Source organism: Acanthaster planci, linkage group LG16 (assembly GCF_054643075.1).
Source record: "Acanthaster planci isolate LZ-2023a linkage group LG16, COTS_SCS, whole genome shotgun sequence".
NCBI classification, from domain to species: domain Eukaryota; kingdom Metazoa; phylum Echinodermata; class Asteroidea; order Valvatida; family Acanthasteridae; genus Acanthaster; species Acanthaster planci.
The window spans coordinates 3,139,624-3,163,264 of record NC_141792.1 but is presented as its reverse complement, the minus strand read 5'-3'; the positions used below and the strand labels follow the sequence as shown (position 1 = coordinate 3,163,264).

The 23,641-nt window shown below is 44.8% G+C and overlaps 1 protein-coding gene across 9 annotated transcripts in view; it reads right to left on the bottom strand.

The window, feature by feature from the left end:
* Window positions 1-369: 369 nt before the first annotated feature.
* LOC110985254 (scavenger receptor cysteine-rich domain-containing protein DMBT1-like) overlaps window positions 370-23,641 on the bottom strand; it is a 28,456-nt gene continuing 5,184 nt past the window's right edge. For 2 of the 9 annotated variants that reach the window (XM_087147513.1, XM_087147518.1), the window contains 23 exons: window positions 23,470-23,631; window positions 22,901-23,062; window positions 22,333-22,494; window positions 21,791-21,952; window positions 12,429-12,590; window positions 11,505-11,822; window positions 10,793-10,954; window positions 10,428-10,589; window positions 9,859-10,020; window positions 9,316-9,477; window positions 8,955-9,116; window positions 8,387-8,548; window positions 8,026-8,187; window positions 7,665-7,826; window positions 7,300-7,461; window positions 6,379-6,696; window positions 5,669-5,830; window positions 4,848-5,009; window positions 4,478-4,639; window positions 3,845-4,003; window positions 3,457-3,558; window positions 3,075-3,173; window positions 370-2,811 (listed from right to left, as the gene is read on the bottom strand). In XM_087147513.1, the coding sequence (XP_087003639.1) occupies window positions 3,085-3,173; window positions 3,457-3,558; window positions 3,845-4,003; window positions 4,478-4,639; window positions 4,848-5,009; window positions 5,669-5,830; window positions 6,379-6,696; window positions 7,300-7,461; window positions 7,665-7,826; window positions 8,026-8,187; window positions 8,387-8,548; window positions 8,955-9,116; window positions 9,316-9,477; window positions 9,859-10,020; window positions 10,428-10,589; window positions 10,793-10,954; window positions 11,505-11,822; window positions 12,429-12,590; window positions 21,791-21,952; window positions 22,333-22,494; window positions 22,901-23,062; window positions 23,470-23,631 (3,740 nt within the window). In that variant the 3' untranslated portion in view covers window positions 370-2,811; window positions 3,075-3,084. The remainder of the gene's footprint in view (window positions 2,812-3,074; window positions 3,174-3,456; window positions 3,559-3,844; window positions 4,004-4,477; window positions 4,640-4,847; window positions 5,010-5,668; window positions 5,831-6,378; window positions 6,697-7,299; window positions 7,462-7,664; window positions 7,827-8,025; window positions 8,188-8,386; window positions 8,549-8,954; window positions 9,117-9,315; window positions 9,478-9,858; window positions 10,021-10,427; window positions 10,590-10,792; window positions 10,955-11,504; window positions 11,823-12,428; window positions 12,591-21,790; window positions 21,953-22,332; window positions 22,495-22,900; window positions 23,063-23,469; window positions 23,632-23,641) is intronic. The other 7 variants (XM_087147514.1, XM_087147516.1, XM_087147517.1 and 4 more) reach the window with 7 other exon arrangements.

Genomic DNA, 23,641 nt, shown 5'->3' with positions numbered 1-23,641 from the left:
CTTGTACGTCCAACTTGAACCTACGACAGACGGAAGATTTTGCAAGGCTCGAGGTTTCCATGCTCTGAATTAGAATTGGGCCTGCATGCATTACAACTTTTCATTGTGCATCGTGGATTGTTGTCTGTCTTCTTGTCACCTCAACTGTTTTGTGTTAGTTTTTGTTTTAAACCTTACACGAAGCCCGTTTTTGCAATTAAAAGTTGCTTTTTTACAAGACTCTTTTGGTTTTGTTTTAGGTAATCATTTTATTAACATCGTGGTGGATCTCTGTCATTCCACTTGGCCTTTTCGGTAAATAGGACCAGAGCCGAAATAATCGTAAGGCATTATCAAAGAAATAAGACACCCTATTAGACAAACACAAAGTGCTCGAAACTAACTCTTTATTTCTACAAAGGGAAAAAAATCAACGTAAAAGGTATGCCAGAATTTATACTGTGCTGAAAGGCATTAATCACGAACAATCACAATATGCCATTTTTATAGTTGAGTACCCTAAATTCGCGCAAACAAATATTCGCGCATCCAACTTACTTGTGAAACTCTTTAACGAATTATGCACTGACGTTAATTTACTGTTGATGTTCGATCATCACTTCGACGTTTTTCTTTTTGTAGCTATGTGCGATTTAAAAGCTTTTCCAGGTAGAATCGGGAGGAAATATCAACAGAGCACAAAGCTTTACTTTACAGATTAAATGCAAAATGCAACCGGTTGAAATTGTCTAGAAAATGGCTAAATGATCGCTGGTCGTTCACGATCGATGTTGGACGTCCGATACGGGCACTAATGCCGACTTCCATCAACTCTTGCCAAATATTGAGGGCGTTAACAAAAATATGGACCCTGAAAAAATACTGTGCACCTTATATTGTGAGATTACCGTTGGCGACGACGGCCGCGGGTTCGCTGGAATTGTATTTTGTGACTTTTTCAGAAATACACCGAGAAAGAGAAGTGTTTTTCATAATATCCAGATAATTACTGATATTAATGCTAATTATGACGTATTTGAAAGATTAAAAAATCATGCCTCACGGTAACTTTTAATTAAATTGAAAAAAAAAAAATAAATCTAGGAAAATGAAAAAGAGAAAGTGATCGTAAGTCAAGCTATTGCGAATAAAAGGGTTTGTTCCCTCAAACTGCACTATTAAACCAAAGAAATGAATGCAAAAAATAATTTTTCATTCTAGAGTTGTTAATAACTGGCAGATTTTTCAGAAGAAGGGCATTACTGATACCCAATAAAATGACGTTTGCAACGTTCTTGCGCCAATTACGGTGACGTAGGTTTTACTACAGTCGATCCGACTCGTTTGCAGACGACAGTGTTCCTGTTGCTTCTTCATAAAATTATTCCACGTTGGGTTTTATTCAGACTTTGAACTACTGAAATTGAAGCCACAAAAAAATCGGTATATTCAAGAACAAATTTTAGTCAAAGCACGAAGTGCGCAAATTATGGTGACTCATGGATAACCAAAGTACTTTCCTCGTTAACGCATTTTTTTTCTGAAAAGTACAACGTGTCCCGGTAAAGGTGTGAGCACATGCTGTCATTTTGGACAGATGTCATCTGCGATTTTTAGCTTGCACCATTTCTCACAAGGGGTCATACTGGCTTCTAAAATCACAGAGATGCATCAATCGGTATTTTTTATTCACTGGAGACTCCTCATCATTCAACATTCAAAGAAACAACATTTAGACAAATAAGAATTTAGCCAAAATGTTGGATTCAAACAGTTTACGCAACAAATATGAAGATTATGAAGATAATTATAGGTAGTACATATTTTTAATGGAGAACAAACAGGCAATATATAAATAAGCAATGATAAAGTATCCAAGTTTGCCCTGTGGTGAATGATCTTTGTATAAAGAAGTTGTTACATCTGTGGAGAAGTTTCATGTTTTCTCATCAGAGAGGTAGCTGAGCTTTGCTAAATGTTGGAGGATGGGGAAAGGTGGGGGATGGCTTGCCTGGCCATGGAAATTTGAAAAGGGGGGCTGTACCGTGTGCACTTGGGATGATGTTCATGAGAAAGATGTACGTCTGTAATGCATATCAAATTCAGGCAGAATCTTACATCAGAATGGCATATTTATGGCTTTTAAAAATTGATTTCCCTCTTCAATAATATTTCAACTGGGGGATGATTCAGTAACCTACCCCCCCCCCCCCCACAAAAAGTGCAGGGGGATGTATGCCCCCATCTCCCGGGATTTACGCCCATGCTTCACATCAGTGCACGTTTTCAAATGAATAACTTCTAAAAAACTTTATCTTGCTGCTGGATTGGATTCTCATAATGTTTTCTTCGAGCCCAGGATGATACATTCCTCAGCTATCTGGGCCACGGACTGAAAACCCTCTTTCACTTCCTGCGGCGGAAAGTATATCTCTCATTGGAAAGCGATTATTGGCAGGAATGTATCTCGGTTGAGAAAGATTAATTCTGCTAGGATCGAAATGTCAGGCTCTCCATATTTTGAGGGATAAACAATCGGCAAGATTTGTGTCTTGCGAAATATCGGGTCAGTGTATTCCACGCGAGGAATTTTTATATTGCTAGCGCCAATAGTTGTTTGAATGCAGACCATTTTAGAGTAGACCGACTGAAAAATGCAACCTGCATTGGAGGCTTGGAGCACTAGATCCAAGAACAGTTGAGAAACAAAAAGATACGAAAAAAATTAATTAAAACTAATGCTAAGTTAAATTGAATGGACATAATAGTCCTCTTCTTTGCCATTGGTCAGTTTCATTTCCTGGTGAGGCTCAGGTCCGGAACTGTTGTTTTCTGCAATGAAAGATAGCCACGTACATGTACTTTCCAGTTAGGCTTACCATAAGTGAAAGTGTACCTTTAAGCTAGAGGACTGACATGGCAGCCATGCAGACACTGGTTTCTTGTGAAAACACCTTGAAAATGTTGGTTTGTTTTCATGCTCTCATTTTGTTGCTTTTTCAGGTTTGGAAGTATTGAAATGCAAAACAAGGCACTACACATGCCCACTCTCTCTGTTACTCTCCGCGAGCTAGCCGGTACATGTGTTACCTCACCTTTGCGAATCTACTTAGCGTCATCAGTTTGGCGCCTTTTTGCCAGAAGCTGTTCAAGTCGGGGGTTCAACTCAGTTTCATCCCTTTTGCTGTGGAAAGCTGTGGAAGTTGGAAGAATAATCATAATGTTTCACCGCAATAGGTACGCAAATGTTGATATGTTGATATATCACACATAAGGTTTTTGTTATCAATAATTACACCATAGATGTAAAACTTTCAAGTGTGTTTTGTCTATATTAGTGACGTGAATAAAATATGGCCAAAGTAGACACTCGGCAATGTAATCCCTTCAACGGTGTCAATACCTGAAGGCATATCCGACTTTTTTTTCTTGTTTAAAAAACTTGAATGCTTGTTGGTTAAATGGGAAAGTATTAACCTCCACAGTCCTGCAACTCGTCTTCGCCATTGCGACAATCCATGATGCGGTCACATGTAAACGCCTGTGGGATTTCGGTGCCGTCAGAACAGCGGAATGTTTCTAGATATAACAAAAAGAAATTTATAGTCAAGTCGAGTAAAGAACGACTGTTTTTTGTTCATCATCAGCTACACTATTAGACATATTTAATGTGCAAGACCCCATTTAGAAAAGCTTCAAATATTTATTTTTGTCAATACAGCTATGACGCCCAAGCTGGACCAAGAGAGGGCGCAATTTTCCTAGCAACGGAGGCTCCTTTTAGTGGGAAATCAAGATCAAATGGTTCACGAACGAATATGAAATGCACTTGTTACAGTCGCATCACTACAAGTGTGTTCCTTACCATAACAGTGGTGTTCATCTTCCCCACTGTAGCAGTTCGGGTACCCGTCGCATCTCTGGTAGTCAGGAATACACTGACCGGTGAAAGGGCACCGCCATTCATAAGAACTGCAGCTGTACGAAGGTTCTTCGGTATAGGACGGTCTCTCTGTGTAGTAACCTGGAGATTCATGAGATTTGAAGGGTAATCAAATGCAAACAAGCTAAGGAGGATATATTCTCACTTAGATTCTCTCTTATTCTCATTTTATACTTTCATTGTGGTTTCACAAGTACCTATCCAAGATTAGGGAGAATCCAACACTTGCAATTCACAATAGCGCACTCCAAGGGTTTGCAACGTGTGGCCAATCACAGTGTGCGAAATCTGTCGAGTCTTTCCAAATGCCCATTAGGTCAGCAGATTTTGCACTTTTCGATTGGCCAACGCGTTGCAAACTCTTGAAGGTGTGCTATTGTAAAACTCCCATATTGCATGTTGTATCCCGTGTATTCTGTCATGCTACGATGTAGCCCCATTCCTTCCAAAGGAGTGTTAAAATTCCCCAAAGTTAGCCTTTGACCATTTTGCCCCCACCATGTGTCTGTGTAAAGACGATCCCCTTATGTTAGTGAATTTGTTGAAGCTTCTTACCATTACAGTCGCTTTCATCTTCCCCGTAGTAGCAGTTTGAGTATCCGTCGCATCTTTGGTAGTCTGGAATGCAGTCACCGTTGTAAAAGCATCGCCATTCGTAGGGACTACAGCTGTAAGAGGGTTCTTCAGTGAAATAGGATGGGCCCTCTGTGTAGTAACCTACAGTTGAAAGCAGTTTTCAAGACAACAGGTACTTGGAGAAGTTTTACTTTAACTCATCACCTTTCCCAGAACTGCATTGCTTAGAACAATGAGATAGGCCTAGACTGTCAGTACTGAGAAATGGGTTTGTAATATACTGCTGAAAAACGAGGCTACAAGTGAAGTAAAACCCACTAATTCCATCTCATCTGCTGAAGGTTCTTACCGTAGCAATTGTACTCATCTTCTCCAAGGTAACAGTTGGAGTATCCGTCGCACCTTTGGTAGTCTGGAATGCACTGACCGTTGTAATAGCATTGCCATTCATATGAACGGCAGCCGTACGAAGGTTCCTCGGTATTGAAGGGTGGGCTTTCTGTGTGGTAACCTGAATTTCATGAAATTGCATTGTAACAGTATGTACAAGCAATCATAGGAGAGTTAGAAATTCACCCTTTACCCTTTTCGCGTCTAACACTATCATTTTGTTACACTAGGGAGAATTAAAGAACGCTCAGTTTCATCCTTTTAAGTTATTGTCTGCTAGAACTATTTCATATCCCTTCCAAGAGTGTGTAATAGCCACCCACCAACCCATTGAGCTTGTAGACTGTACACCCCCCAATTCCTGAAAAGGTTACACGAAGAAACTTTTGAACATCCCCCCAACAAAATATTCCTTATGTTTGTCTGGAGTTCATGTTGTAAAGTGTACACAGAGAGGGTCTCTAAGAATGCCTTTATTTGTCAACAACTTGGATTTATGTATAGCAAATCAGTTACTTAACTCATGCCGTAAGTCACTGGAATTGTATTTTTCCAAAAATTTGGGCCTCGACCATTGTAAGGCTTGGACTTGATTCGCGTTGTGATTTCTGATGACAGCTTCGAGTGCAGTTGTATTTGTTACCCATTGAGACACGAGCTGAATCAAGTGAGTGGCACAACGTTGTGTCTCCAAATGAATTTCAACCAAGTACATGGCTTGATCACACGTACTGCAACTATGCTGAAGGGTCTTGTGTTGTATCTGTTTGAGTTACTTACCATAACAGCCGTACTCATCTTCCCCGTAGTAGCAGTTGGAGTACCCGTCACATCTTTGGTAGTCTGGAATGCACTGACCATTGTAATAGCATCGCCATTCGTATGGACTGCAACCGTAAGAGGGTTCTTCGGTGTAGCACGGTGGACTGTCTGTGTTGTGCACTGTAGTGGGGGAAACTTGCATTTGTCAAAAACAGGGTGGGGGGGGTTGAAGTGTTGGGCACCTATTCTGCATTCTAAACAGTCATGATGGTATTTCCGCTTACCCTGGCTAGGTCGGTGTTACCCAAACGCCAACCTATTATAACTATAGCTATTTAAACTTAATCATGCTTACCCGGCGTAACAGCAGTATAATAACTTGTAATACCATGATATGACTTGTAATCTCATTATCGTCGTTTCACCGTATGGCCATAGGTCACGTGATCCGTAAGATGGTAGTTTATCTTATTAAAGTGATCTGAGAAGTGTGATATAAATTGACATAATCCATGAATTGTAATGTTTTATAAAGCCACTAATATCACATGAATTTAAATTGTCGTGAGAGAGATATCCCCGAAGGGCACTGCCACATTTAGCTGATGGGTAAATGATGTGCCACTGATAAGCAGCCGACGCACATCAATGAAAATGTCTGAGTCTTTGGATTGCAAGGCAAATTACTAGGTGCATATGAAAACGCTGGGCTGACGGTCCCAACTCACCGGGGGCTTCCCCGCAGGTAACTCCCGCATCTTCGTGATGTCCGCAATTGTGGCTAAACCAGCCTCTATGTTGACATTCAGCTATACTGGATTCGTTGCCTCGGCAGTTGACATCATCGAGAGCAATCAGACCAGAGCCTTGACCGAAGTGGGCGTTTCTCCAGGCATCGGTTGCAGGTGGTAAGCCAAGCATGCGACAGACGACGTTAGCGTCAGCAACGCCCCAATGATCGTCACAAACCGTTCCCCACTGACCTTGGTAATACACCTCAACGCGACCTTCCTTGGAGGAGCTACCACCCACAAGGCGAACTGAGACTAAACAAAAAGGCGAACAAACTGTGATTTCTCAAAACTAGTTGTTGGGCCCAATGGGTCCAATTTCGGCAGCGTGAAATGCAAGAAGGGACGTGTTGTAGGACAATCACAAGACTAATTTCGGATGGTTTCCATTAACAAAGTTTGGCTTTCATTGTTGGAATGCACCCAGAAATGTAAACCAGTAGTTTCAGTTGATTCTCAACGAAGTACTTTCTAATAGCATCAGTTCTGTTGTCTCTCTCTATAGCCATGCGTGACCCAGGTATTTGTTTTCTGGTGTCAAAATGAGAATACAAAGTAGTGTTCGAACAAAGTATACAATTATGGCATATGTTCACTAACTACAGTGCAATTGCACAAAATATCATTTTCCTTGGTTAGAACCAGTGCTGTAGTCGAGGCCATCACATAGACCAGACACATGGCCAGGCGCAAGACCAGTCACAGTAACAGGGTGAACAGTGACAAATGAATGCTTTTGTTGCAGTTCATGTGAATAGCTTGCAATTTGAATTCTGGAGGTCTTGTGTTTGTCTTGTGGTCTTAAGTGGTCTCCGCTACAACTCTGCTTTAAACAACATGCAACGTATGTACAATTACCGTTACAATAACTTTCATCTTCCCCGTAGTAGCAGTTGGAGTATCCGTCACATCTTTGGTAGTCTGGGATACATTGACTGTTGTAATAGCATAACCATTCGTGTGGACTGCAGCCGTAAGAGGGTTCGCTGGTATGGTAGGATGGGCTATCTGTGTTGTAACCTGTTGCATTAATCAAAGTGCAGTGTAACGAAAATGTATCTAAAGTTCTATATCATTAATCCTCCAGAGCAAATTCTTACTTGAGATTTTCTGTTTCTAGACTCAGTAGTTTTTACTATTAAGCCATAACATAACTTGTTTATTGGTATGTCAACGTGATGAATATTGAAGATGTATTGTAGTATGTCTTCAAATCTACTTACCATAACAGTCGTATTCATCTTCCCCGTAGTAGCAGTTGGAGAACCCGTTGCATCGTTGGTAGTCTGGAATGCACTGACCGTTGTAATAGCATCGCCATTCGTATGGACTGCAGCCGTAAGAGGGTTCATTGGTGTGGTAGGATGGACTCTCTGTGTTGTAACCTGTTGCAGCAATCAAAGTGCAGCGTAGCGAAAATGTACCTAAAGTTCTATATCATTAATCCTTCAGAGCAAATTCTTACTTGAGATTTTCTGTTTCTAAACTCAGCGGTGGTTAGTATTAAGCCACAACATGTCTAGTTTACTCGTCAACGTGGTGAATATTGAAGCTGTATTGTGGTATCTCTCCACACCTGCTTACCATAACAGTTGTACTCATCTTCCCCGTAGTAGCAGTTGGAGATTCCGTCACATCTTTGGTAGTCTGGGATGCACTGACCGTTGTAATAGCATCGCCATTCGTATGGACTGCAGCCGTAAGAGGGTTCATTGGTGTGGTAGGATGGACTCTCTGTGTTGTAACCTGTTGCAGCAATCAAAGTGCAGTGTAACGAAAATGTACCTAAAGTTCTATATCATTAATCCTTCAGAGCAAATACTTGAAATTTTCTGTTTCTAAACTCAGTAGTTTTTACTATTAAGCCACAACATGTCATGTTTATTTGTATGTCAACGTGTTGTATGTAGAAGCTGTATTGTAGTATGTCTTCAAATCTACTTACCATAACAGTCGTATTCATCTTCCCCGTAGTAGCAGTTGGAGAACCCGTTGCATCGTTGGTAGTCTGGAATGCACTGACCGTTGTAATAGCATCGCCATTCGTATGGACTGCAGTCGTAAGAGGGTTCATTGGTGTGGTAGGATTGACTCTCTGTGTTGTAACCTGTTGCACGATTCAAAGTATGGTGTAACTGAATTTCATGTATGTACACGTATGAAATTGTATAAAATTCGGCCGTCAGAGAAAACTTCCCAGTTACAAATGTCATTTTTCTTGAATCAGGTATGATTTAGATTTCCCTATAAGGTGTCGTGTTACCTCCCATGGTTTGTGTAACTCTGTCCTTTGAAGCCAGTTACTGTTATTGCAATACTATGTCATTCATAGTAAATTACCTTTGTCTTGAAGGGAAATCTTTTCAGACGAAACCAAAGTAGTTGTTCCGAGTACAAACCCGACAGTGCCCCGAGATCTGATAAGAGTCTTTTCTTTTAGCCCTAACCATAGTAATGGTTAGGGAAAGTCCAGGTGTTTGTGTATATAAACACTCCTTTTTCAAGACAATTACCGTAACAGTCGTATTCATCTTCCCCGTAGTAGCAGTTGGAGAACCCGTTGCATCGTTGGTAGTCTGGGATGCACTGACCGTTGTAATAGCATCGCCATTCGTATGGACTGCAGCCATAAGAGGGTTCATTGGTGTGGTAGGATGGACTCTCTGTGTTGTAACCTGTTGCAGCAATCAAAGTGCAGCGTAGCGAAAATGTACCTAAAGTTCTATATCATTAATCCTTCAGAGCAAATTCTTACTTGAGATTTCCTGTTTCTAAACTCAGCAGTGGTTAGTATTAAGCCACAACATGTCTAGTTTACTCGTCAACGTGGTGAATATTGAAGCTGTATTGTGGTATCTCTCCACACCTACTTACCATAACAGTTGTACTCATCTTCCCCGTAGTAGCAGTTGGAGATTCCGTCACATCTTTGGTAGTCTGGGATGCACTGACCGTTGTAATAGCATCGCCATTCGTATGGACTGCAGCCGTAAGAGGGTTCATTGGTGTGGTAGGATGGACTCTCTGTGTTGTAACCTGTTCCAAGATTCAAAGTGTGGTGTAACTAAAATATGTGCACACGTGAAATTGTTTATAATTCGGCCGTCAATTTCATTTTTCTTAAGTTAGCTGTGGTTACGGTTAAATCATAAGGTGTCTTGTTACCTCCAATGTCATGTGTAACTCTATCTGTGGAAGCCAGTTACTGTTATTGCAATATTATGTCATTCTGTGTAAGTAAACTTTGTGTTGAAGCGAAGTCTTTTCGGACGAAACCAAAGCAGTTTTTCCGAGTGCAAACCCGACAGTGCCTAGAGTTCTGATAAGAGTCCTGTCTTTCAGCCCTAACCACGGTAATGAATTGGTTACACCCGGATATTTGTGTGTATTAAACGCTCCCTCGTTCCAGGCAATTACCATAACAGTCGTATTCATCTTCCCCGTAGTAGCAGTTGGAGTACCCGTTGCATCGTTGGTAGTCTGGAATGCATTGGCCGTTGTAATAGCATCGCCATTCGTATGGACTGCAGCCATAAGAAGGTTCATTGGTGTGATAGGGTGGACTCTCTGTGTTGTAACCTGTTGCACGATTCAAAGTATGGTGTAACTAAATTTCATGTATGTACACATATGAAATTGTATAAAATTCGGCCGTCAGAGAAAACTTCCCAGTTACAAATGTCATTTTTCTTGAATCAGGTATGATTTAGATTTCCCTATAAGTTGTCGTGTTACCTCCCATGGTTTGTGTAACTCTGTCTTTTGAAGCAAGTTACCGTTATTGCAATACTATGTCATTCATAGTAAATTACCTTTGTCTTGAAGGGAAATCTTTTCAGACGAAACCAAAGTAGTTGTTCCGAGTACAAACCCGACAGTGCCCCGAGATCTGATAAGAGTCTTTTCTTTTAGCCCTAACCATAGTAATGGTTAGGGAAAGTCCAGGTGTTTGTGTGTATAAACACTCCCTTTTTCAAGACAATTACCGTAACAGTCGTATTCATCTTCCCCGTAGTAGCAGTTGGAGAACCCGTTGCATCGTTGGTAGTCTGGGATGCACTGACCGTTGTAATAGCATCGCCATTCGTATGGACTGCAGCCATAAGAGGGTTCATTGGTGTGGTAGGATGGACTCTCTGTGTTGTAACCTGTTGCAGCAATCAAAGTGCAGCGTAGCGAAAATGTACCTAAAGTTCTATATCATTAATCCTTCAGAGCAAATTCTTACTTGAGATTTTCTTTCTGTTTCTAAACTCAGTAGTGGTTAGTATTAAGCCACAACATGTCTAGTTTACTCGTCAACGTGGTGAATATTGAAGCTGTATTGTAGTATCTCTCCACACCTACTTACCATAACAGTTGTACTCATCTTCCCCGTAGTAGCAGTTGGAGATTCCGTCACATCTTTGGTAGTCTGGGATGCACTGACCGTTGTAATAGCATCGCCATTCGTATGGACTGCAACCGTAAGAGGGTTCTTCGGTGTAGCACGGTGGACTGTCTGTGTTGTGCACTGTAGTTGGGGAAACTTGCATTTGTCAAAAACAGGGTGGGGGAGGGTTTGAAGTGTTTGGCACCTATTCTGCATTCTAAAAAGTCATGATGGTATTTCCACTTACCCTGGCTAGGTCGGTGTTACCCAAACGCCAACCTGTTATAACTATAGCTATTTAAACTTAATCATGCTTACCCGGCGTAACAGCAGTGTAATAACTTGGAATATCATTATAAGACTTATAATCTCATTATCGTCATTTCACCGTATGGCCATAGATCACGTGATCCGTAAGATGGTAGTTCATCTTATTAAAGTGATCTGAGAAGTGTGATATAAATTGACATAATCCATGAATTGTGATGGTTTATAAATCCTCTAATATCACATGAATTTAAATTGTCGTGAAAGAGATATTCCAGAAGGGCACTGCCACATTTAGCTGATGGGTAAATGATGTGCCACTGATAAGCAGCCGACGCACATCAATGCAAATGTCCGAGTCTCTGGATTGCAAGGCAAATTACGAGGCGTATATGAAACCACTGGGCTGACGGTCCCAACTCACCGGGGGCTTCCCCGCAGGTAACTCCCGCATCTTCGTGATGTCCGCAATTGTGGCTAAACCAGCCTCTATGTTGACATTCAGCTATACTGGATTCGTTGCCTCGGCAGTTGACATCATCGAGAGCAATCAGACCAGAGCCTTGACCGAAGTGGGCGTTTCTCCAGGCATCGGTTGCAGGTGGTAAGCCAAGCATGCGACAGACGACGTTAGCGTCAGCAACGCCCCAATGATCGTCACAAACCGTTCCCCACTGACCTTGGTAATACACCTCAACGCGACCTTCCTTGGAGGAGCTACCACCCACAAGGCGAACTGAGACTAAACAAAAAGGCGAACAAACTGTGATTTCTCAAAACTAGTTGTTGGGCCCAATGGGTCCAATTTCGGCAGCGTGAAATGCAAGAAGGGACGTGTTGTAGGACAATCACAAGACTAATTTCGGATGGTTTCCATTAACAAAGTTTGGCTTTCATTGTTGGAATGCACCCAGAAATGTAAACCAGTAGTTTCAGTTGATTCTCAACGAAGTACTTTCTAATAGCATCAGTTCTGTTGTCTCTCTCTATAGCCATGCGTGACCCAGGTATTTGTTTTCTGGTGTCAAAATGAGAATACAAAGTAGTGTTCGAACAAAGTATACAATTATGGCATATGTTCACTAACTACAGTGCAATTGCACAAAATATCATTTTCCTTGGTTAGAACCAGTGCTGTAGTCGAGGCCATCACATAGACCAGACACATGGCCAGGCGCAAGACCAGTCACAGTAACAGGGTGAACAGTGACAAATGAATGCTTTTGTTGCAGTTCATGTGAATAGCTTGCGATTTGAATTCTGGAGGTCTTGTGTTTGTCTTGTGATGGTCTTAAGTGGTCTCCGCTACAACTCTGCTTAAAACAACATGCAACGTATGTACAATTACCGTTACAATAACTTTCATCTTCCCCGTAGTAGCAGTTGGAGTATCCGTCACATCTTTGGTAGTCTGGGATACATTGACTGTTGTAATAGCATAACCATTCGTGTGGACTGCAGCCGTAAGAGGGTTCGCTGGTATGGTAGGATGGGCTATCTGTGTTGTAACCTGTTGCATTAATCAAAGTGCAGTGTAACGAAAATGTATCTAAAGTTCTATATCATTAATCCTCCAGAGCAAATTCTTACTTGAGATTTTCTGTTTCTAAACTCAGTAGTTTTTACTATTAAGCCATAACATAACTTGTTTATTGGTATGTCAACGTGATGAATATTGAAGATGTATTGTAGTGTGGCGAAACAGTCTGTGGACTGACGCAAGTTTAGTAATACATGTCTGGTTCCCTGACGCGCGGCGCATCCATTGGTGCGTAGTCAGTAATTTGGTAGTTAGTTCGTCTCCAGACGTCGTGGTAGAAGCATCGCAGTGCAGATAGAGCGAAACGCTAATTCAGCCTCACACACAGCTGGCGGGTTGTGCAGCGCGGTGTTCGGCGATCTGTCGAGGGCAGCGAACGGTGAGACCTCAGTATATTTGTTAGCAAGCTATCACTTATAATAAGTGGGATTGAGTGTCAGTTTGGTGGCTGTAGGTTGAGCAAGAGTGGTGTGAGACGTTTAGGCCTGTGTGGCTTGTGCAACAGTGTTCTCACTACGTGGGATTGGGTTGCTGGAAGCCTGTCGGCCTGGTCGCATGTGGTCACACTGAGGTTCACTCAGAGCTCCGTAACCTAAGCCGAAGCTTGCACGTCTTGGGGTTTGCTACGAGGTTACTCCTATGTTTATTGGGCTAGTGTGTGCAGTTGCATGACATTGTTACTGTTGATCATACTAGGTGCGACAGTGAGGGTTATTGTCGCTGTGGGTTACTTGTGGTAATACACGAGGGTTATTACACAGTCTTTATGCTTATGTTCCATGATCACTTGCATAAATTGATTGCTGTGTTGAGGTTTATTAGTCACAGACCTGGATGCACAGTTGAAGCTTATACATGTACTGTGAGGTTGACTTGGGTCAATAAAACAGTTGTTGTTGTTGCTCTCTAAGACACTATGTGTACTGAGGTTTATTGAGATTTACCTGACTTGGTAGATTGGTAGCCACGTTGATTGTCATTCCTTTAGGGTTGGTATATTTCCAACAAACGGACAGGCCTAGAGTCCTCCGTTCGTGACATAATCCCCCTTGTGTGTACATAGCCGCTCATGTGCATGTGAGGTTTATTAAATAGTTTTGTGGGATTGCCTCGCCCGCTGTTGGTGGGTACTTCGGTGTTTGTCGACCGGCGGGCGACGGCGACTGTCGCCGCCACAAATGGTGTCAGAAGTGGGATCCTTTAGGACTGCTTTTGACGTGGGGGGAACAACAACTTATGTTCTGGTTGTTGAGGTTTACCAATAACCCTCAGTGAGGTGTTGTGGTTTGTTGTTGTGCTATTGGTGTAGCACAGTACTGGTGTGAGGTTTATCACCAGTTACAATTTGAGACGTCACGATGAGTGACAGTTTCAAGGGTAGTGTTGGGGCTGCAGGTGAGGTTGACTCACAGGGCGTCAAGGCTGTCAGGTCCTTTGAGTCAGAGAATCAAATGCTGCAGTGGGAAGTCCAACAGTTGAAAGCTGAACTTCAGCAGAGTTTCCAAAGGGGAAAGGTTTCGAGCACGCCTGTTGAAAGGAGTCGTGCTCGACGTGAGGTTGATTCGGAGATAGAGTTCAGGTTGCCCGATGAAACTTCAGGATATGCCTCATTGGAGGTGGGTCAGTCTTCGAGACTGGGTGTGGCAACTGGTGATGCGCCTGGGAAGGGTTTAGATAAGCCTGTTAAGGCGCGCACTAGTGCCAGTACACCTCAGGAGAAATCTGGGGTCAGGTCAACAAGTGGTGATTTGGGACTAAGTCCAATCACAAACCCATTCCTAGGGGATGTTGACAGCGGTAGGCGTAAGCTGCACGCCGATTTGATGAGTTTTGTGACAAGTCCGCCAGCGAGGTGTACTGACAACCTCACAGAGCGTTGCAGTAACACCGGACAGGTTCCTTGGGCACTTAAGAAGGAACCGAGAGTGATTGGCGAGGTTGACTGTCAAGGCACGGGGATTGGGAATTCCCGTCGCCCGAACATTGTACCAGACAGGTATGATGGGAAGGTTGTTTGGAATGAGTATTTCAGGCATTTTGAATCATGTCGTGTGGTGAATGGCTGGAGTGACCAGCAGGCCGCACAGTATTTGTCTGCAAGCCTGCAAGGGAGTGCACTGAGGTTGATTGTCGATAGTGCACCGGTAGAGAAAGGGCACACGTACCGTGAGCTGGTGAAGCTACTTGAGCGGAGGTTTGGTCATTGTCGTCAGGCAGAGAACTTTCTGGTAGATCTGCGTCACCGTAGGCAGGGACCAAAGGAGACTCTTCGTGAGTTAGGTCAGGCTATTAGGGAATTGGCGGCGAAGGCCTATCCCGAGACACAGGAGGAGGCCAGGGATAGGCTTGCCAAGAATCATTTTGTGGATGCAGTGGAGAGTCAGACAGTCCGGGAGGGTATTCACCGTGCCCGCGCGAAAAGTCTAGACGAGGCTGTAAGGGCAGCGGTAGAAACCGAGAACTTTGAGAAAGTCGAGGAGCAGAGGAGGCAAGATCGCAAACCTACAAAGTTTGCTAGGGCTCTCGACCGTGGTTCAGAGGAGAGACTGGAAGAAATGGGACATGCCATTGAAAAACGGGTTTGTTCCATGGTTGAATCTCTGTTTTCAGAGTGGGCGAAACAGAAGCGTAGTGGAGACACTGAGGGCGATATTCCTCAGGAAAGAGTGCCTAAGGCTTCTAAAAAGGAGAAAGGCGAACCCAAGTGTTTCAATTGTGGTGAAACGGGTCATTTCCGGCGGGCCTGCAAGGAGCCCAGAAGGAAACAGGTTCCAAGCAGGGAAACGCCGTCCAGCCGACCGACGGGCCCGCGGGCAGGCTGGGAAGTTCACAGGGCCCACAAAGGGTGAAGGCTGTAGGGAATCCAAGGGTAGAATTGGAGACCCAGTAGCAGTTCCCTACCCCATGACTGGGGAGAAGGCAAAGTATGGTTTGTTTGTCGATGGGGTGATACGGAATACCGAGTGTAGGTTCCTCATAGACACAGGGTCGTCAGACACTGTTGTGAGTAGTTCGATGTATCACAGGATTCTGAGGGAACAGAGGCCAACTTTGCAAACCGAGAGTTTGAAAATTGAGCAGGTAGACGGCAGCCCGTTGGCAGCGGTGGGTGCTGCCTGGGTGGGGATACAGATTGGAAAATCTGTGGCTGCTGTGAAGGTGATTTTTGCTGACATGCCATATTCAGAAATTTTGGGTATGAATTTCCTGTTGTCTACGGGTGCAAGTTTGGATCTACAGACTCTGCAACTGAGGTTGAATGGTGAGCATATTCAGTGCACTACTAGTTCTGGTGAGCCGTTTGTGGGGAGGGTGGTTGTCACTGAGACGAAAGTGATTCCCTCTGGCCATGAGGCTGTAGTGCCAGGTGCCATTCGTAGGTTGTGTGAGGTTGTTCCGGGGCCAGTGCTCATTGAACCTGTAGAGGGTGGTGGTGAGTTGGCACAGCGAGGTTTAATTCTTGCGAGGTCGTTGGTTGAGAGTGATCAGGAGGTAATGCCGCTGCGAGTGCTTAACCCTAACAGGGAGAAGCGAGTTGTGCGGCAAGGTACCACTATAGGAATTGTCTCTCAGGTGGAGATTGACCAAGGTCAGAGCACCTCTTCTGGAGGAAGGGAGGCCGATCAGGAACTTCCGGAGTATCTTCAAGACTTGTTCGAAAGAAGTGTGAAGTTTCTGAGGGAGGAAGACCATCATATGGTAGAAAGATGCCTTTCTGATTATCAAGATGTGTTTTCTCGGGAAGATCGAGATATTGGTCGGACAGATGTTGTGAAGCACAGCATCAACACGAATGATGCAAAGCCAGTCAAAGAACGACTGAGGCGGTACCCGAAGGGGACCAAGAAGAGATCATGAGGCAGGTGAGAGACCTGGAGGGCAGAGGTTTGATTGAGCCATCGGACAGCCCGTGGGCTGCCAATGTTGTCTTGGTTAGGAAGAAGGATGGGGCGAAGAGGCTGTGTGTCGACTACAGGGGTTTGAATGCACGAACCATAAAAGATGCATACCCGGTCCCTCGCATAGATGAGACATTGGACGAGTTGGGCGGCTCTCGGTGATTTTCGACACTCGATTTGGCCTCCGGCTATTGGCAGGTTGCCATTGACGAGGACGCCAGCCAGAAGTCAAGCTTTGTTGTGCGCAACGGGTTGTATAGGTGGAAGTGTATGCCATTTGGCCTATGCAACGCCCCGGCGACTTTTGAGAGGCTAATGGACAAGGTGATGGCAGGTCTCCAATGGGAGATTCTCTTGATCTATCTTGATGATGTAATTGTCTTCGGGAAGACCGTGGAAGAAGAGATACGGCGTCTCAGGGTGGTGTTCCAGCGGCTGCGCAAAGCTGGACTTAAATTGAAGCCCAGTAAGTGCAGTCTGTTCCAGCGGTCTGTGAAGTACCTCGGCCATATTGTGTCTGCCGAAGGGGTGGCGACCGATCCTGAGAAGGTTTCAGCGGTGGCTGATTGGCCGGTTCCAAAATGTGTCAAGGAAGTAAGGAGCTTCATAGGGCTCGCTTCCTATTACCGGAAGTTCATTCAGGGGTTCGCGGAGATTGCATCTCCGTTGCATGAACTGACGAGTAAGTCACGTGAGTTCCTGTGGACGGATAAATGCCAACGTGCATTTGAAGAGTTGAAACAGCGACTGCAGTCGAGCCCGATTCTGGCTTATCCGTTGGCGATTGGTGACTACGTCTTGGATACAGATGCGAGTGGTGATGGGATAGGGACAGTGCTATCCCAGGTCCAAGATGGAGAGGAGAAAGTGGTGGCCTATGCCAGTCGCAAGTTCAGCAAGGCTTAGAGAAACTACTGTGTGACCAGGCGAGAATTATTGGCTGTAGTAGTTTATCTCAAACACTTCATACAGTATCTGTACGGCCGTAAGATTACAGTGAGGACGGATCATGCAGCTCTGAGGTGGTTGCTCAACTTCAAAGACCCAGAGGGCCAGCTTGCAAGGTGGCTACAAGTGGTGTCTGAGTATGATGTGACAGTTCAGCATAGGCCTGGTCGCAAACATGGCAATGCTGATTGCTTGTCCCGTAGGCAGTGCAAGCAGTGTGGACGTGGTGGAGACCCTGGTAAGGTGTCTGGAACTGTTGAGGCTTGGGAGGGTTCTGTTGACCCAAAAGAGTCCGTAACAGAAGTCTCAGAGGTCGTTGGGTCAGCAGTGAGAGGCATTCTTGCCAAGCCTGGTGTATCCCAGGAGGATGTAAGGAATGCCCAGATGGCAGATCCTTGCTTCAAGTGGCTGATCGAGTTGAAGGAAAGTGGAAGCGGTTGGCCAGATTGGGTTGAGGTCTCGCACACTTCCAAGACCCGCAAGACCCTGTGGTCTATGTGGGGTCAGTTGGAGGTGCACCACCGGTTATTGAGTCCAAGTTGGGAGTCCGACGATGGAAAGTCAATTCGTTGGCAGTTGGTACTACCAGAGGAGTACCGCAGGGATGTGGTCAATGAGTTGCATGGTGGTAGTGCTGGTGGTCATTTGGGGCTGAGGAAAACACTGGCCAAGGTGAAGTTGCGTTACTACTGGCCAGGAATGACTGCCGACGTGAGATCACACCTTCGCTGATGTGAATTGTGTCAGAGGCGAAAGTCGCCATCGAAAAGGAGAGTTGCTTCTTTACAGCAGTACCGGGTGGGTGCCCCTGTTGAAAGGGTGGCCCTGGACTTGCTGGGTCCACTGCCCCGGAGTGACAGTGGAAACGTCTGGGTTCTTGTTGTGGGTGACTATTGCTCCAAGTGGATGGAGGCATTCCCGCTTCCTGATGCAAAGGCGGAAACGGTTGCAGCAAAGTTCGTTTCTGAGTTTGTGTGTCGTTTTGGTGTCCCCCAGGAACTTCACTCAGACCAGGGGACAAATTTCGAGTCTGCAGTTTTTGCAGAGATGTGCCGACTTCTTGGGATTAGGAAGACTCGGACGACGGCATATAATCCGAAGTCCGACGGCATGGTTGAACGTTTTAATAAAACGTTGGTGAACATTGTCTCCATGTTGATCGAACCAAAGAGGAAGCAGAGGGATTGGGATGAATGCCTGCCCTTTGCAACCTTTGCATACCGTTGTAGTCCACAAGAATCTACTGGCGAGACGCCTAACATGATGATGTTAGGGCGGGAGGTGATGTTACCAGTTGACCTGATGGTAGAGTGTCCTGAAATTGAGGATGCTGTCGAGACTGATTTTGCTTTGGGGTTGCGACAAAGGTTGCAGGAGGCTCATAGCCGGGCCAGCGGGTGCCTCAAACAGAGTATCCGTCGGCAGAAGCGGAACTACGACCGCAAGGTTTCAGGAGGGGGCCTGGAAGAGGGGCCAGTTTGTCTGGTTGTTTGATCGTTCCAGGAAGAGGGGCGTGTCGCCCAAACTACAGCTCCGCTGGAGGGGGCCGTACTTAGTCGTAAAGAAGTTGTCAGAGGTCACCTACCGGATTCAGTTAAAGAGGGGAAGTAAACCCTTTGTTGTTCACGCAGATAGGTTAAAACTCTATTGTGGAGACAAGCCGCAGCCGTTGGTGTACCAGCCAGATACAGTGACAGAAAATTCAGGGGGTGATGCACCTGAGATTGCTGAAGTCCAATCCGCAGCAGGTGACAAAGAGGAACCTGGTGGTGAGGAATCAATGTTGATTCTGGAAACTAGCCAGGAGGAACCCGAGGTGACTGGTAGTGAGCCTCAGGTTGAAGTTAGGGAAGCTGAGGTCCCTATGAGGTATCCTAGGCGGGAGCATAGGCTCCCAGTGAGATATCGTTAGAACCAAATGTCGGTTGAATTGTTTATTCATTGTTTCTTTGTAATTTGTATTGTCTCGTTTCAGGGGATGGCCAGTGATGACGGTGGCCAGCGGTATCGCAGCGACCAGTGTGACCGCAGCTACACAAAGAAGCAGGCACTTTGGAGACATGTTAAATACGACCACGGGCCTGAGCTGTATTACCACTGCCCACATTGTGAGTGCTGGGAGAAACGGAGAGATAATTTCCGGCGGCATTTCCGGTTTTGCCACCCCTCCAAGATGGCAGACTGTGACAAGGTATCCCCAGCCGAGAATCACCCGGAGGGCGATGGTGATGAAAGACGTGCCTTGTTTCTTACACAGGCCAGAGCATTGGTAAGAAGGGTTCAGGAGAGGCAACAGTCTACCAGCGTGCCGGAGGCTCTTGGTAAGCCTCCAGAAGAGGTTGCAGGTGATCCACAGCCTGATCTACAGGGGTCTGCAACGTCACCGGTGGCTGCCGGTACGCCCGAGGAAGGCAGAGAGGAGTCACCACTAGCCCTGGATGAGCCGATCCTTTCCCTGTCGCCTACGCCCATTTCCCCCCTGGTTGCTCTTTCACCTGCCCACCCACCCCTGAGCGGTAAGCCAAGAGGGATGCTTGCCGCCACTCTTGATGATCCTGTTCCGGGGTCTCCAGCATCAATGCCTTCTCTGAGTGTGCCCAGCGATGCTGAAGTGGAAGATCCAGTCATGGAGCAGGCAACGCAGACGACAACAGAGCCACAGAGGAAGAAGATGAAAATTGCCCTCATCGAGGAACGACACTTCAAGTTCGTCTATCTAGATGGCCAGGTCGTGCGACGGGAGGAAAGCGTCCAGCTGTACAACAAGCCCGTCGATGCTGACCAGTTCAAGCTGGACCAAGCCGACTAAAACGTCGCTCCTACCGCTGAAACCCTCATTGGGAAAGGCAATGAACTCTTAAATAATAGTTTGTAAATTTCTTAATTGAACCTTGATTGCTTATAACTGTTTATTACTCCTTTTATAACTGTTTTGTAACCTTTTGCTTGAGCCAAAGAGAAAGAAGACGTTCATATTTTTGCATGTTAGGAAAAAAAAACCTTTATTTTTAAGAGAGAAGACAAATATATTTATTTTCACATGGTTTTACATTTATGTACTTTTACCTCATGTATTCCAAAAGCAAAATTAGAGTGTTTGCAATTCCAGTAAACCTCATGTATTCGGGATATTATAATCGTATAAGTAAACCTCTCCACGATGTACCGCGAGGTTTATTAGAATGTATAAAAGACTTAAGGGTCCACACTGTTTCTTTATTGATTTATTTAAGCTGTTCAGGCCGGGACGGCCTAAGCTTAGGTGGGTCCTGTGTGGCGAAACAGTCTGTGGACTGACGCAAGTTTAGTAATACATGTCTGGTTCCCTGACGCGCGGCGCATCCATTGGCGCGTAGTCAGTAATTTGGTAGTTAGTTCGTCTCCAGACGTCGTGGTAGAAGCATCGCAGTGCAGATAGAGCGAAACGCTAATTCAGCCTCACACACAGCTGGCGGGTTGTGCAGCGCGGTGTTCGGCGATCTGTCGAGGGCAGCGAACGGTGAGACCTCAGAATGTTTGTTAGCAAGCTATCACTTATAATAAGTGGGATTGAGTGTCAGTTTGGTGGCTGTAGGTTGAGCAAGAGTGGTGTGAGACGTTTAGGCCTGTGTGGCTTGTGCAACAGTGTCCTCACTACGTGGGATTGGGTTGCTGGAAGCCTGTCGGCCTGGTCGCATGTGGTCACACTGAGGTTCACTCAGAGCTCCGTAACCTAAGCCGAAGCTTGCACGTCTTGGGGTTTGCTACAAGGTTACTCCTATGTTTATTGGGCTAGTGTGTGCAGTTGCATGACATTGTTACTGTTGATCATACTAGGTGCGACAGTGAGGGTTACTGTCGCTGTGGGTTACTTGTGGTAATACACGAGGGTTATTACACAGTCTTTATGCTTATGTTCCATGATCACTTGCATAAATTGATTGCTGTGTTGAGGTTTATTAGTCACAGACCTGGATGCACAGTTGAAGCTTATACATGTACTGTGAGGTTGACTTGGGTCAATAAAACAGTTGTTGTTGTTGCTCTCTAAGACACTATGTGTACTGAGGTTTATTGAGATTTACCTGACTTGGTAGATTGGTAGCCACGTTGATTGTCATTCCTTTAGGGTTGGTATATTTCCAACAAACGGACAGGCCTAGAGTCCTCCGTTCGTGACATAATCCCCCCTTGTGTGTACATAGCCGCTCATGTGCATGTGAGGTTTATTAAATAATTTTGTGGGATTGCCCCGCCCGCTGTTGGTGGGTACTTCGGTGTTCGTCGACCGGCGGGCGACGGCGAGTGTCGCCGCCACAGTAGTATGTCTTCAAATCTACTTACCATAACAGTCGTATTCATCTTCCCCGTAGTAGCAGTTGGAGAACCCGTTGCATCGTTGGTAGTCTGGAATGCACTGACCGTTGTAATAGCATCGCCATTCGTATCGACTGCAGCCGTAAGAGGGTTCATTGGTGTGGTAGGATGGACTCTCTGTGTTGTAACCTGTTCCAAGATTCAAAGTGTGGTGTAACTAAAATATGTGCACACGTGAAATTGTTTATAATTTGGCCGTCAATTTCATTTTTCTTAAGTTAGCTGTGGTTACGGTTAAACCATAAGGTGTCTTGTTACCTCCAATGTTATGTGTAACTCTATCTGTGGAAGCCAGTTACCGTTATTGCAATATTATGTCATTCTGTGTAAGTAAACTTTGTCTTGAAGCGAAGTCTTTTCGGACGAAACCAAAGCAGTTTTCCGAGTGTAAACCCGACAGTGCTTAGAGTTCTGATAAGAGTCCTGTCTTTCAGCCCTAACCACGGTAATGAATTGGTTATACCCGGATATTTGTGTGTATTAAACGCTCCCTCGTTCCAGGCAATTACCATAACAGTTGTATTCATCTTCCCCGTAGTAGCAGTTGGAGTACCCGTTGCATCGTTGGTAGTCTGGAATGCACTGGCCGTTGTAATAGCATCGCCATTCGTATGGACTGCAGCCATAAGAGGGTTCATTGGTGTGGTAGGGTGGACTCTCTGTGTTGTAACCTGTTGCACGATTCAAAGTATGGTGTAACTAAATTTCATGTATGTACACATATGAAATTGTATATAATTCGGCCGTCAGAGAAAACTTCCCAGTTACAAATGTCATTTTTCTTGAATCAGGTATGATTTAGATTTCCCTATAAGGTGTCGTGTTACCTCCCATGGTTTGTGTAACTCTGTCTTTTGAAGCCAGTTACCGTTATTGCAATACTATGTCATTCATAGTAAATTACCTTTGTCTTGAAGGGAAATCTTTTCAGACGAAACCAAAGTAGTTGTTCCGATTACCAACCGGACAGTGCCCCGAGATCTGATAAGAGTCTTTTCTTTTAGCCCTAACCATAGTAATGGTTAGAGAAAGTCCAGGTGTTTGTGTGTATAAACACTCCTTTTTCAAGACAATTACCGTAACAGTCGTATTCATCTTCCCCGTAGTAGCAGTTGGAGAACCCGTTGCATCGTTGGTAGTCTGGGATGCACTGACCGTTGTAATAGCATCGCCATTCGTATGGACTGCAGCCATAAGAGGGTTCATTGGTGTGGTAGGGTGGACTCTCTGTGTTGTAACCTGTTGCACGATTCAAAGTATGGTGTAACTAAATTTCATGTATGTACACATATGAAATTGTATATAATTCGGCCGTTAGAGAAAACTTCCCAGTTACAAATGTCATTTTTCTTGAATCAGGTATGATTTAGATTTCCCTATAAGGTGTCGTGTTACCTCCCATGGTTTGTGTAACTCTGTCTTTTGAAGCCAGTTACCGTTATTGCAATACTATATCATTCATAGTAAATTACCTTTGTCTTGAAGGGAAGTCTTTTCAGAAGAAACCAAAGTAGTTGTTCCGAGTACAAACCCGACAGTGCCCCGAGATCTGATAAGAGTCTTTTCTTTTAGCCCTAACCATAGTAATGGTTAGGGAAAGTCCAGGTATTTGTGTGTATATACACTCCCTTTTTCAAGACAATTACCGTAACAGTCGTATTCATCTTCCCCGTAGTAGCAGTTGGAGAACCCGTTGCATCGTTGGTAGTCTGGGATGCACTGACCGTTGTAATAGCATCGCCATTCGTATGGACTGCAGCCATAAGAGGGTTCATTGGTGTGGTAGGATGGACTCTCTGTGTTGTAACCTGTTGCAGC